This window comes from Otolemur garnettii, unplaced genomic scaffold (assembly GCF_000181295.1).
Source record: "Otolemur garnettii isolate 467f Iridium unplaced genomic scaffold, OtoGar3 scaffold00044, whole genome shotgun sequence".
Lineage (NCBI taxonomy): Eukaryota > Metazoa > Chordata > Mammalia > Primates > Galagidae > Otolemur > Otolemur garnettii.
In genome coordinates, this window is record NW_003852439.1 from 4,942,937 (window position 1) to 4,957,594 (window position 14,658).

General features: G+C 49.2%; 1 protein-coding gene across 1 annotated transcript in view; it reads right to left on the reverse strand.

Moving 5' to 3' along the window:
* Positions 1-14,658, reverse strand: part of ABCC1 (ATP binding cassette subfamily C member 1) — a 149,970-nt gene that overhangs the window by 26,630 nt on the left and 108,682 nt on the right. Inside the window, exons 19-20 of the mRNA XM_023513856.1 lie at positions 13,781-13,964; positions 3,081-3,171 (exon numbers count right to left, since the gene is read on the reverse strand). Of these exons, the coding sequence (XP_023369624.1) occupies positions 3,081-3,171; positions 13,781-13,964 (275 nt within the window). The remainder of the gene's footprint in view (positions 1-3,080; positions 3,172-13,780; positions 13,965-14,658) is intronic.

Below are 14,658 nucleotides of genomic sequence, written 5' to 3' on the forward strand. Positions count from 1 at the left end.
TTTGGCGGGTCCGGGCTGGGGACTCGAACCCGCCACCTTAGGTGTACGTGGCCGGCGCCCTAGCCGGTTGAGCTATAGGCGCCGAGCCAAAATTCTAATTTTGAGATAACTTTATTTGCATGTAATTTCAAATTTTAAAAGTTGCAAGAATAGTACAAGAAACTCTGAATATCCTTTATCTTGATTTACCAATTCTTCACATTTTGCCCTCTTTCCTTTATCATCTTCTCTCTATGTGTATATGTAAATGATAAGCATTTCTTTTCTTTTCTTTTCTTTTTTTTTGAGACAGAGTCTCACTATGTCACCCTTGGTAGAATACTGTGGCATCACAGCTCACAGTAACCTCCAACTCTTGGGCTTAAGCGATTCTGTTGCCCTAGCCTCCCAAGTAGCTGGGACTACAGGCGCCCACTACAACCCCTGGCTACTTTTTGTTACTGCTGTCATTGTTGTTTAGCTGACCTGGACCAAGTTCGAACCTGCCAGCCTCAGAGTATGTGGCTGGCGCCGTAACCACTGTGCTACGGGCACTGAGCCAATGATAAGCATTTCTGTATGCAAATGTATGTTTTTTCCTGAATCTTTTATCATTTTTTTTCTTTTTTATTGAGACATTCTTACTTTGTCACCCTTGGCAGAGCCCTGTGGTGTCACAGCTCACAGTAACTTCCAAATATTGGGCTCAAGCAATTCTCTTGCCTCAGCTTCCCTAGTAGCTAGAACTATAGGTGCCCTCCACAATGCCCAGCTATTTTGTTTGTTTGTTTAGCAGGCCCAGGAAGGTTTGAACTCAGCAGCCCCAAAGCATGTGGCGGGCGCCCTAACCACTGAGCTACAGGCACCTAGCCTATCATTTTATTTTTGGTGTTAAAATATTTTAAAGATAAAGGGCCCAAAATACATAAAACAAGGGCCAGGCACAGTGGCTCACGCCTGTAATCCCAGCACTCTAGGAAGCCAAGGTGGGTGGATTGCCTGAACTCATGGGTTTGAGACCAGCCTGAGCAAGACAGAGACCTCATCTCTAAAAATAGCCGGGCATTGTGGTGGGCGTCTGTAGTTTCAGGTACTTGGGAGGCTGAGGCAAGACAATCACTTGAGCCCAAGAGTCTCAGGTTGCTGTGAGCTGTGATGCCACATCACTCTACTAGGGGCAAGAAAGTGAGACTCTGTCTCAAAAAAAAAAAAAATACATGAAACAGATACCACATACCCACCACCCACCCACAAGTAACAAATAGCAACACTTTGTCTATTTGCTTTAACTCTTTAAAGAAAAATTAGTGCATTAGACAAGCACTAATGCCATCGACAAAATTAAACATGAAAAATATTGTGCCATTTCTACCATTCTTTATTTCTTCTTCCCAAACCCAGAGGTAACCCCAGTCTCAAGGTGGGGTGGTCCCTTCCTGCCCATATACCTTGCACTTTACTACCGAAGTACATGTCCACAAGGACACGTGTATTTCATTTTCAAGCCTAGAAATTTACCACATTCTCCTTTTGGTCAAAACCCTGAGTGGAGCCCTAATTGTTAGAACAGAAGCAACAAGGCTGTTCCAGATGAAGGGGAGGGCTGGGGCTTGAAGCCTCAAAGCCCATCCTTGGTTGCCATAGCAACTCCTCTCTCTCAGGTTCCTTCCAGGTTTTAAGGTCTGTGACTCTTAGGGAGCCTCTTTTTCCAGAAGCCTCTCAAAGGTCCCCTTCGACCCAGTCATGACAAACTCACACCCCAGCCAGGGCTGGTGGGCCCACGAACATGAGTGAAGGGGAACCAGCAGGCTGTCAGGGAAGCCCAAAACGAAAGTCTAAAGGGGTAACAGTCCCTCAGCTAGACAGAGCCAATGGGGGCTCGGCAAACATGATGCTTTCCATTGGCCGTTCTTCTAATTCTGTTCAGAAAAAGCTGAAATATCAAGCTATTTATAAGAAACGATGGCAGCCACGCAAAGCACAGCCATGGCTCTTTGCAGGAGAACCTCATGATCCTCCTTCTGTCTACTTATCATCCATCTAAGACTGTAAGTTACCCGAGGGAAGGGGCCCTGCGTGACTTATCGCTGCATCCCCAGAACCGTGTCTCAGGATAAGACTTCCCCAAAGCCAAATGAACTCTCCAGCACCTGCCTTCTTTAGGGCCTGGGAGTGTGACCTTTCCCTACCCATGAGATCTGTGTAAAGGTCTTTGGTTAAGCCCAAGGTGGGTAGAAAAGGCCCCCAAATCTGAAAGCAAGAGTGACCTTTCAGAGAACAGTAGAGGGCAGAATCAGAACCAGCTCTGGGTTCTAGTAACAGTGCTTTACTGAGTGCTCACCGTGTTCTAAGTGCTTCCCATAAAACATACAGTGTAAGCCTCACCGCAGCCCTATGAAGTAGGGGCGACCACTGGCCCTGCTTGGCAGATGAGGAACCTGAGTCAGAGTTTAAGCAACAAAGCCTGTAGCATGCCACTCCTCTGTGTACACACTCACCTATCCCAAATCCACTTCTTTCTAAGCTCCCAGCACAGCACTTATGAGCACTAGCTCACAGGCTGGACTTCAAATCCAAGCCTGGCTTCTCTCCAGTGGCAGGACCTGTGGAGAGCTCCCAGTGTGCTGACCTATCCAATAGAAAGGTGACGGTAACCACCTCTAGGTTTAATAGACTATATAGAGCTTGGCACTGTGCACTAGTGGTATATAAAACACAGCAGTCACTGTGATTTGTGACCATTTTAAATCAAATGCTTATTCTCAGATCCTGAATCTTCCAGGTCCCTCGTGTGGGTGACCTGAGCAAAGAACCACACCATGTAGGGAACTCAAATGTCAGAAGCAAGGACAAATGGCTGAATCATGAGGCCTGTGTGAGCCATGCCACCTGGCAGAAACAGTGCCAGGCTCCCCCTTCAGGCCTCTGCACTCTGGGAAGTGAGGTCCACAGAAGATTCGGGAGGAGAGGCAGAGTGCCTATGTTTCCTGGACCCCTGGGGAGATGAAGGCCACTTTAGGTGGGCCAGGCCTAGCAGCTGGCACCCCAATGGGCAGGGCAGTGCAGGATCCTCGGGACTGGGCCTCCCCACGGGCACTTACCTCTGAGGTTGCCTGGCTGCAGCGTCCATCACCAGCATGCCATTCTCCATCTGCTTGGCCTCTTTCCCTGGACTGCTGACGCCTGTCATTCCTGGTAGCAAAAAGAGAGACAAAGGGGGCAAGTGGGGTTTCAGGAGCCAGACACCAGAACCAAGGGCAAGAAAAACCATCATAGCAGGGAGAGATGGCAGATAACGTGGCCGCTGGGAAGCTGCTCTATTGAGGCCAAGTAGCTATCCTACTGTGGCACACGTAGTATCTGGAGCCAGGTCCCTTGGGGTAGGGGGGAGCTTTGCAACTCTAAGGTCCCATCAGCTGGGGTACTGGGGCTGAGCAGGCATTTTGTCCCAATAGTGATGGGGAATCCCCAGCTCTGCCAACAGTGTCTGAGGCATCAAGCCTTGCTAATGGGAAGGGGATACAAGGACCCACGCAGGGGGTTCCCAAGCACCCAAATAGGGGTGATGCTCAAAATACATAAACAGCATGACAAGGGCATCAGCCAACAGACAGAGGTCCCAGGAGTTAACCATTCTGGTCCTGGATCATAGAGAGGTCTTCAGAGTCCTGGGTAGGGGCCCCTGGGCAGTGGCTATTTCCTCAGTAATAAGGAAGCATTTTGATATTTGAAAACCACGTGAGCTTAGAGTGGGAACTTCCCAGATGAGTCTTCAGTAAGACTCCAGGCCTAGCGATGCCAGGGGTGCAGACTTAGGGGAAACCCTGATAAGGCTGCTGGGGGCCACTAGCTGGCTACCTGCTCCAGTACCAAGAAGAATCCACCCAGCATCAACAGTGACCACCAGAACATTCCTGACAATGAAGAAATCTCTCGTGGAGCATTGGGCACCGTGCTGAATACATTATCTCTTTCCTTCTTCACGAGTGACACATTATTATTTACCCCGACCCTCACTGATTTCCTCATTCTTTGATAACAGGAGAGAGAACAGCACAGTGTCAGGCACCAAAAGACTGGCCCCACAGGGGCAGGGAGAGAAGACACCAAGGGGGCAAACACAGCCAGCCATCAGGCCACCTTGGGAACATGCTGTGACACGGATAAAAGCAGAATCCAGAAAGGCAGGCTCTCTCGGATGACAGCCACGGGCAGACACAGACACGACAGGCAGGGAAGGAGGAGCAGGGGATCGGCCCTGGTTTGGGGGCAGGTGCTCCAAGCCAGGGATTCTCAGTGTTGGCTGTGAACGCATTGCCCGGGGCCTTCTGTAAATGAGCAGCTGCCCTGTCCAGCCCTGGTCCCTGCAGTGACTGTGAGAGCACAGTCCGGTAACTGGGATGCGAGTTGAGTGCTCTCTCACTTCCCAGCTGTGCACCTTAGGGGTAGTGATAAGCCACTCTGAGCCTCAGTGACCACATCTGCAAAACAGGAGCAGCAGCAGAGCCGCCCTCACCAGCAAGAGCTCAGGGCCAGCAGCCCCGGGATGCTTACTGTTATGTGCATTTTGAAACATTTCAACAGATGAATCAGGGGCACAGCCAGGATTGGGAACCGCTACTTTAATAACAGCATCTTTGTTTTAAAAGCAGCCACAGCACTCAGGAAGGGTGGTAACAAGCAAGACTTCCCACGCAGCCATGCACAGTTCACACACGCGCGCGACACTGGCGGCCGGGCCCAGTCTTAACTACCTTTCTCTAGGTGGGGATGGAATGCTCCAGAACACCCCAGGGACCCCTTCTTTAAGCTTGGGGTCTCCTTCTCTTGCTCATCAGTGAGAGCAGCCCACCAGGTCTCAACAGGTGCTCCACAGTGGCCTGCTCAGCCCACAGGCTGATATTCCAACTGGGACAGCTGGAAAATTTGACTCCACAGAGGGTAGGACCAAGAGTCAAAGAAGAGCAACATGAACATCAGCTGGTCCAGCATCCTGTCCTAGAAGGATTTAGCACCCCCTCCCTGTAGCCTTGGTAGGCATGTCAATCAGGGCACCCTAGGCTCCCCCAGTCAAGGAAGGGCCTGCCTAAGGGCACCCCATCAGAGCCCCTCTCCTCCCAGGACTCTAACTATATCACAAGTGGTCTCCAAGGACAAAGATAGTCCATCTGTCCTAAAAGAGTCTGTCTAGATTCCTAGAGCTCCCATTTCCTGAGGCCTGTTTGATCCATAGGCTACCCGGTATCCTTCCAATAAGCAGTCTTCCTTGTTTAAGGTGGCTGCTTGCAAAAGAGCCTTTGGCCAGGACCCTCAGTCATATGATGCTAGTTACAGAAGGCAGGGGGGTGGGCCCACTCTGGCCGCTGGGATTCTGCCAGAGGAGGCCCCTCCACTGGGCCTCCATGCCACCTGCAGCCCAACAGGTGCTGACTGCCCTGCATTCTTGGCCCAGGATGCACGGTCAGCATCTTGCAATCAAACTGTTGCCGTTTACTGTCCATCTGCTATGCGCCAGGTGTTTCCCAACCACGGTCCCCACTTTGAGGTCATGGCAAAGTGACCGTGAAACAGTAACACTGAGCCAAGGTCACCAGGTAAAGAGAGAGAGAGATGTGGAGACTCAAACCGTCTCGCCCAGTGCCACCCGCAAAGCCTGACAGACAGTGGATGCCCAGTAAGCGTCTACAGAATGAACCAACAAACAGGAGGGGTGAAAATGCAGCCAAAATGCAGCCACCCGAGGGCCCTGGAGACATGCAGGGACAGTGCACATCAGCCTATGTCCTGCTTTACAGGCACCGCGGCGCCAACCCAGGCAGTACTGACCTTCTTCCTCTGCATCCACCACCTTGCCACCTGAGAATTCACAAGACCCGAGAAAGTATTAAGAACCAAGGCAAAACTCCCCTCTTCCCGTATTTAAACACCTAGAGGGAACAAATGGGTCTGTTTCTCTGAAAGGGGCAGGGGCAAGGACGGTTGAGGGGTCTGCTCCATTTGTGCCTCAGTTTCCCCATCCCACATATGCTGGGTGGACCTCTGACACCGCTTGTGACCAACCCCTTTCTCAAAATGTACTAACTGTGTTTAAACATAAATTGAGCTAGAAAAGGAATGCGGATCAACCTTCTGTTTTCATGGCAGCAGAGGGCAGGCATGACACTGGGAGGTGACCCAGGCCCCAGCTGAAGCTTTAGCTCTCTGAGGACAGACTTTTGCTTATTAGAGGATCCCAGGCCCCACAGAAGCTTACACTGGGCCAGGTCGGCAGCACATGGAACCAAGAGAAGGAGAGGACATGACTTGGGTCGAGATCATCCTGGCCTCTCTCAAGCTATGGTGGGCTCTCAGAAGCCCACAGGCACAGCACCCCCCATCACGGCATTTAGCACCATGACGTCCTTGAGTATTTAGTGTTCATCTCCCCATTAGACTGTGAGTTCTGAAGGGTACAGAGTGGGTTTTATCCATCACTCTATTCCCAGCACCTGGCACTCCATGCCGCTGTGTGCAGTTATACAGGATGTGCATGGCCCAATTTGTGGGGCGGGCACCATTTGTGTGGTGGCTCACATGTAAGGGGGCCCTGCGGCACACAGCTGGTACTCTGCACACACCTGGCGGGCAGATGGACAGATTGACAAGGGAATGGCAAGTGAATAAGCAGAGCTGACTCTGCAATGCCAGAAGGGGGGCTCTTCAGCCACAGTGGTGCCCTCTCACAGCTCAGACCTACAAAGCTGGTTCCTAGGAACAGGTAAAATCAGCTCGTATTTTCTTCTTAACCAGGATACTTATGTAGCTCTGTAAAGATCCAAAGCCCTTTGACCTATACATTGCTTGTACAGAGCAAGCCTTAATCAAGGTATAAATCACTCATTTAGTTAACACATTTATTGTCTACTATGTGCCAGGCACTCTTCTCAGCCCTAGGGGTGCAGCGTCAACCAGAAAGCCCTCATGGAGCTTAATTTCCAAGGGAGGAGACAGGACGAGATACAAACCAGCAGATCTATCATTTACTGTCGGACAGTGATAAGTGCCACAAAGAAAAACAAGGCAGAGGAAATGAATGGGAGGATGGGCGGGGAGAGTGGAGACTGCTGTAAAATACTAAGAATTCCTTGTCTCTTTTTTTGTAAAGCAAACACACGAAACTTGTAAGTCAACAAATGTCCCTGAGTTTTCCAAAGTAGCAGGTGATGGGTCTCTGGTGCTGATAAGCCAGGTGCTGGCCGTACCCTGAACCACACAAGTGCAGCCTCTGGTCTGTGTACTCAGCTGCCAGCCCTGGGAGCAGGCACCTCAGGAAGCTCACTGTTTATGCCACCAACATGGCCTTGACTCAAGAAGGTTCTAGAACTCTGCTTGGGCAAGGGCCAGCAGCAGGCCTGCCTCCCTTGAGGGAAGAATTTAACTCACTGCTTTACAGTCAACGCCTCGTTTTTGACCAAAAACGGAATCGACTGGCTACCTCACCCCACCTCCTCTCCTCCAGCCTCGGCTCTGAAAGTTCTTCATCCTCAAAAGAGGAAGAAAAGTGGCCCCTGAGGACAGCCAGAAGGGATGTGCTATCTGCACAACTGAGTCCAGAGCTGGAACGTGGGGAGGTGCTTAGGACCCAGTGTGCAGAGGGGCGGGAGGAAAAAAGAGGGGACATGAGGAGAAGTGAGAAAACTCAGTCATGTGGAGGAACAAGGCCTAGAAAGAAAAGACCTGTGTAGATCCCAGTGCTCCTGACAGTGCTCTGCCTCCGGGGTGGGAAAGCAGGACAGGTGTTCTTTTTCCCACTTTTTTTTTGAGACAGAGCCTCAAGCTGTCCCCCTGGGTAGAGTGCCGTTGCATCACAGCTCACAGCAACCTCCAACTCCTGGGCTCAAGCGAGTCTCCTGCCTCAGCCTCCCAAGTAGCTGGGACCACAGGCACCCACAAAACGCCCGGCTATTTTTTGGTTGCAGCCGTCATTGTTGTTTGGTGGACACAGGCTGGATTCGAACCCACCGCCTTTGGTGTATGTGGCTGGCGCCTTAGCCGCTTGAGCCATAGGCGCTGAGCCCTTTTTCCCACTTCTTTACATCCCTCTCTAGTCTGCAAATGTCTATGATGAATATGTATTAATTTTATAAATCAGTGAGGGGGGAAAAAAAAACGCAGCAAAAAACTGAAAAGAGAAAAATATCTCTCACAGGGTTGAGAGAAGGTTTCAACAAGGTTTTGAAAAATGGCCGTATCAATGGAATAAAGGCCCTTCTCCCAAGATGACACAGAAGGACTCTGGGCCATGTGAGGTCCCGGGTTTCAGGGCCCCTCACCCTCAATGCTCCTGATGCTCTGGGCATTAGAAGATGTTTAGCAACACCGTTGGCCTCTATCCATTAGATGCCTGTGGTAATCCTGACTTCAGTTGTGCCAACCAAATATATCTCCAAACACTGCCAAATAGCCCCAGAGGATGGGGGGCAAATTAGCTCCCCCTTTGAAAACTGCTGCTTTAAGTTTTAGGTTCCTTTAAGAAAAACAACACAGAGAGTCATAAAAATGTTTTTCACCTTCTTTGCTATTCAGAAAAATAAAAAACTAAGTAGATTTCCTAGAAATCAGTATACTAAGTATCTCCAAGGGAGAGGTCAGTCTCAACTCGGCTACAAGTCTCACCCCTGGGACATCTTCCCTTCCTCCCCAGCCATGTGCTCCTCACCCCGCTGCAGCCTGGGTATTCTAAAAAAAAGACCTGATTAATCCAACAAGAAAAAATGTTACCCTTTAGGAGGGGCCAAAAATGCGGTTCAAACACATCCAAGGTCACTGGCACTTAGAGTTGTCTCAAGTTGAGCAAGACTAGATTTTAATGCCAAGACGCTATAGAAGGGGCCTCTTCAGAGAGGCAGAAACAGAGGAGGAGCTGCCCAGTTAGACTGAAGACCCAGAGCCAAGATCTTACGTGCCCCACCTGGCAGGAGGCGGGGTGGCCGAACCCACAGAGGTGCTAGGATGGTGGGTGGTATTTTCATCACCAAATAAAGTGCTGATATACACACACACAAAAATAAAGAAATTGGCAGCATTCCACATTTTATATAAACGGCCTTGGATATGCTGGCAGCTGGGATGGAAAGGAGGGGGGAAAAACTCATTTGAGGCCAAGAGGAGTTTAAGGACAGTCCTGGCCCAACCAGAAGGAAAGGAGATGGGGAGAGAGACCGCAACGGGGAAAAGATTCAGTTAAACCCACGCGTAAATGCCGCCCACCACGCAGGTCGGTGAAATGCAGTCGACTGAGAAGTTACCATGACTAAGAGACAGAGAAAGGAGATTCTGCAGCAAGAGGAAATAGGCTAGACTTAAGGCAGAACTTTCTAACCGCAAGGGCACAAACATGTAGAAACTCATTCAAATCAGAGAATTCAAAAGCTGAAGGGAATGTCAACCACTGCACCCTGGGAAAAAACCCAAAAACACAACTTTTCTTTTCAAGCCTCCAGGGCTCAATGTTTTGTAATAGGTTCTGCAACATAGGTATGAGCTCTTCTTTGAAGGTTTGGTAGGATTCTGGGGTAAAGCCGTCTGTTCCAGGGCTTTTGTTTTTGTTGGAAGCTTTTTTATTGTTGCTGCAATTTGGGTGCTTGACATTGGTCTGTTTAAGAGTTCTATTTTACCCTGGTTAAGTCTAGGGAGGTAGTATCCAAGACTTTGGTCTACTTTCTCCACATTTTCAAATTTCTGGGCATGGGTTTTTTGCAGTAATCAGCAATGATCTTTTGTATCTCTGTTATCTGTTGTTATTTCCTCCTTTTCATTTCTGATTGAGGTTCTTAGAGCTCTGACTTTTCTGTTTCTAAATAGAAAGGTTTATTGAGAGCAAACAACCCAATTAATCACAGAGCAAGACACATGAATAGAACCTTCTCCCAAGACAAACAGACAAAAAACACATGGAAAAGTGCTCATTGTCCCTAGTCATCAAAGAAATGCAAATCAAAACCAGCCTGACACATCACCTAACCCCAGTGAGAACAGCCCACATCACAAAGTTCCAAAGCTGCAGATGCTGGCATGCCTGTGGAGAGAGGGGAACACTTACACACTGTTGGGAGGACTGCAAACTAGTACAGCCCTTTCGGAAGGAAGTACGGAGACTCCTCAAACAGCTAACAGTAGACCTTCCATTTAATCCTGCAACCCTATTACAAGGTACCGTGTTTCCCCAAAAAATAAGACCTACCCCAAAAATAAGCCCTAGCAGTATTTCTATGCATTTGTTAAATATAAGCCTGACCCTGATAATAAGACCTAGTGATGCATGGCCACGCCATGCATTTTGGTGCAGAAAGGAAGATAACCCCTGAAAATAAGCCCTAGTGTGTCTTCTTAAGAAAAAATAAATAAAAGACAGTGTCTTATTTTTTGGGGAAACACGGTATCTACCCAGAAGAAAAAAAATCATTTTATCATAAGGACATTTGAACTCAAATGTTTATTGCAGCTCAACTCACAGTTATAAAGATATGGAAACAATGAAAGTGCCCATCAACCTATGGACGGATTAATAAACTGTGCAATATGTATACCATGGAATACCATTCAGCCATAAAAAAGATGACTTCGCATCATTGGTATGAACCTGAATGGAGCTGAAGAACATTCTCCTTAGTTAAGTATCACAAGAATGGAGAAACAGGCATTGATGAATAACTAGAGACCCACACGAGAGAAAACACGATTAAATTCAAGAAGGGAGGAAAAAGGCAAAGGATGGGGGTTCTGGTAAGCTCCCACCTGCTGGGTACAACATAGGGGTACATGGCACACCTCCTGGTGAAGAGCCAAACCACAACTCAGACATTACCTAACAAACCCAAACAGAGTAATCTAATCATACGTACCCTTGTGTTAATCCAAAATCTTTAAAGGGGGGGGGAACCATGAGGGGCTCATTGTAGTGTTATTCATTATAGTCAAAAAGTGATAACAACCCAAATGTCCATCTGCACTGAATTAAAAACAAAATGTTTATCCACACGATGAAACATCATTCAGCAATAAGAAGGAATGAAGCCCCAACCCAGACAAACCTCGAAAACCTCGTGCTAAGTAAAAGCAGCCAGTCACCAAATTCCACATATTAAGTGATTCCATTTCCATGGAATGTCCAGAATGAGCAAATCAACAGAGACAGAAAGTAGACTGATGGTTGCCCAGAGCTTAGAGGGTTGGTGAAAAGCAGGGAGTGACTGCTACTAGGTATGGGGGTCGTGAAACGTTCTAACATTGTGGTGATGGTTGCATAACTCTGTGAATGCACTATCACTGGTTGTACAGTTTAAATGGGTGAATAATATGTGTGTTAATCTTGAGAAAGCACCCATTAAAAATTACTAGGACCTCTGCAGTGAAATCCTCATGCAGAATTGTAAATACACTCCCACCAAAGGACAGATCCGGAGACCAATGAAGGAGCAGAGGACAGGAAACTCAAAGGCCAGACTCCAGGTGCCATGGATCCCACCAGCGGCCACCATGTGTTCCTCAGGCCAGTCACTCCCCTTTCTTGATATTCAGGGGCTTCCCAATGCACTGATACCAAAACCCAGACTCCTTCCCTGGAAGGCCCTGCAGACACACATACGCTGACCTCATCCTGCCTCCACCCCTGGCCCACTGTGGTTTGCCACACTGGATGCCTCCTCATTTCTTTTTCTTTTTTTTTTTTTTGCAGTTTTTGGCTGGGGCTGGGTTTGAACCTACCACGTCCAGCATATGGGGCTGGCGCCCTACTCCTTTGAGCTACAGGCACCGCCCCAACTCCTCATTTCTTAGACAAATGCAGCTCACTCTGGTCCTGAGGCCTTTGCACCTGCTGTTCCCTATGCCTAGAACACTGTTCCCAAGACTGGTTCTTCTTGTTGGCTCCTTCCCATGTCAATGTCCCCTCCCCAGAAAGGGCTTCCCTAACTACAGGGAGTTACCACCACATTATCCATCACTCCTCAGTCCACACTACTGCATTTTTTCCCCAAGCACTTACAGCTATCTGAAATCTTCCTTAGCTGTTTATTATCTTTCTTGCCCACTAGACCCTAAGGTGCATGAAGACAAAGATTTGCCTGTAACTTGTTTGATGCTTTCTCCTCAAAAGCTAGAATAGGACTGTTTGGGGTTGAATTGTCCCTTCCCCCAATTTCATATGTTGAAGCCCTGACCCCTAGCTCCTCAGAATGTGACCTGATTTGGAAACAGGGTCAATGCAGATGTAATCAGTTAAGATGAGGTCACACTGGAGTAAGGGGGAGGCTAACCCAACATGACCGGTGTCCTTATAATAAGGGGCAGTCAGGAGCCCGGCATGCACACGGGGAGAATGTCATGTGCCCATGGAGGCAGAGAGTGAGGCAATGCTTCCACAGGCCAGGGAGTGTTCCCAAAACACTTCTGGCTTCCTTCCATCAGAAGCCAGGGGAGGGCCGTGGGACAGACTCACAGCCCTTGGAAGAAGATGACCCTGCTGACACTTTGATCTTACAGTTTTGGTAAATTTCTGTTGTTCTGGCTGCTTATCTCGTTACAGCAGCCCCAGAAGAATAATAGAAGTACTTAACACATGGCAGGTGCTCATAGGTCCCCTGGAATGACTAGGAAAGAACAGCAAACAGCTCTTCCTTGGCGACCCCAAAGCCCACAGCAGGGCTGCTGTGTGGCACAATCCTAGCGACCCACACACAGACTGATGTCAGTTAAGCTCTGGGCACTAACGCAATAGGGCAGCCCTGTAGCCTCACCCCAAGGACAGTCATGTGACCCCTGACCAAATACACATAACTATCACACCTCACAGGCCCAGGGCTCTATAATTATCTCCTGGAAGAGGGAGATCAGGGTAGGTGATCTCTCTTTAGTTTCACTCTTTTTAGCAACAATTGAAACCAAAGCAGGTGTGCCTCATCAAAGGTGTGCTCCTTTGGGGCCCAGAAAAAGCATCAGACCACCTGTTCTCTCCCCAGGTCAACAGGGGTCAAAGCTCCCCAAATGGAGTAGAGCAGAGAGTGTTCTGAGATGCTAGTGTGACCCACTAAACACAGAGCAGCCTGAGAAGGTTGCAACCAACGCCCCTGAACGTGAAATCAACTAAGAGAGAAGCACATTCTCCAAAGTCCATCTCACTTACTTCAAGTAAGGTCAAAGTCCCAGTCCACAATTCTGCAGGGACTCAACAGGAACCTCCCAAACTATCCCACTTTCAGAGTCCAGCTGGGAGGACAGACCAGATGGGAAGCGGGCAGGCCTACGGTAACCCAGAAGATGCCAGGGACACATTCCTCTTTGCAGGGTAGTATTAATAACAGTTGTCAGTACTGGGATAGTTTGGGAAATACAAGGCATATGCCAAAGGCTGTGCATACATTTTATCATATTCAGTCCACCACCAGATGCTGAAATGCCTGAGGGAACACTGGGGCTCAGGTTTGAGGACAGGCCTAAGGTCGCACAGCTGGTAAGAAGAGCTGCTGGGATTCAGACCCAGGTGCCAACTCTGAGCCTGAAAGTTCAATCAGAATGCACTGGATGTGCCCTGGGGTCAGCTGCCCCAGGCAGGGACTGCTGCTCTCTTGCCCTGGTCATGAAACACAGCAGCCCCCCTCTTAATTCAGCCCTGGAAGGGTTAAGACACCTTCTCAGTTGGCTCCTGAGGGTGGGGTGGGGGTGAGGGCGGCCCTGCTCCCATCCTACTGCCCTGATGAGCCACCTTCCCAGTGTGGATGGTGGCAACCTCAAAGAGGCGAATGTGGCCCAAGGCTGTTCTTACCATCATCTTCTGAGGACTGCTCCTGCTCACCACTGGCGTATGTGCGCAGGAACTCAGCGAAGGCGCCGTCTCGGGCCAGCAGTTCCTGGTAGGAACCCATCTCGGAGATCTTGCCACCACTCATGACCATGATGACATCCACCTGCGGCAGGTAGCTGATGCCATGCGTGACCAGGACCCGTGTCTGTGGGCAAAGTAGAAACCCAGCCACGTCAGCCCACATGCGTGAGACCACCTGACTCGGCAGAGCAGCCAGGAGAGGCAGGGTGCAGCCAGAACTTGGAGGACACAACTCGGGCCTGAAGGTGGACACACACCTGTGATGACAGCATGCAGCAGCAGCAGCAGCAGCAGCAGCTCAGTCTGTGCGTGCACCCCTTCAACACGAGTGTGCTGGGGGCCGTGCTGAGTGCCAGGGATGCAGGAAGGAGCAGAACAGAAAAAGCCCCTCCCCCAGATTCCAGAGTTGGAGGAGAGATGAACAGAAGTAAAATTGCTGGCCAAGGGGAACACAGCCAAAGGAAGGAACAGGTGTGCTGATGGGGGAGGGGGGCGCTTGCAGTTTAAACAAGGGTGATGGCGAAGGCAATTTTTGAGCAAAATACTGAAAGATGAGGAGGGATGAAACTGGGCAAACGTGTGAATGAAGAAAGGAAAAAAACGTCTGCAAGACAGTGTGCACACAAAACCTAATTTTTTTTTTTTTTTACAGCAACTCCCCCTGACCGCCACTCCAAAAACTACTACAAAATTTGTACAAGTGTGTATATTCTATCTGTAGATCTGAAAGTTTGAAAGATAATCATCAAACTATGTTAATAAAAAAGTCAAGTAGGGTGCCAGCCCCATATACTGGAGGTGGTGAGTTCATAACCAGA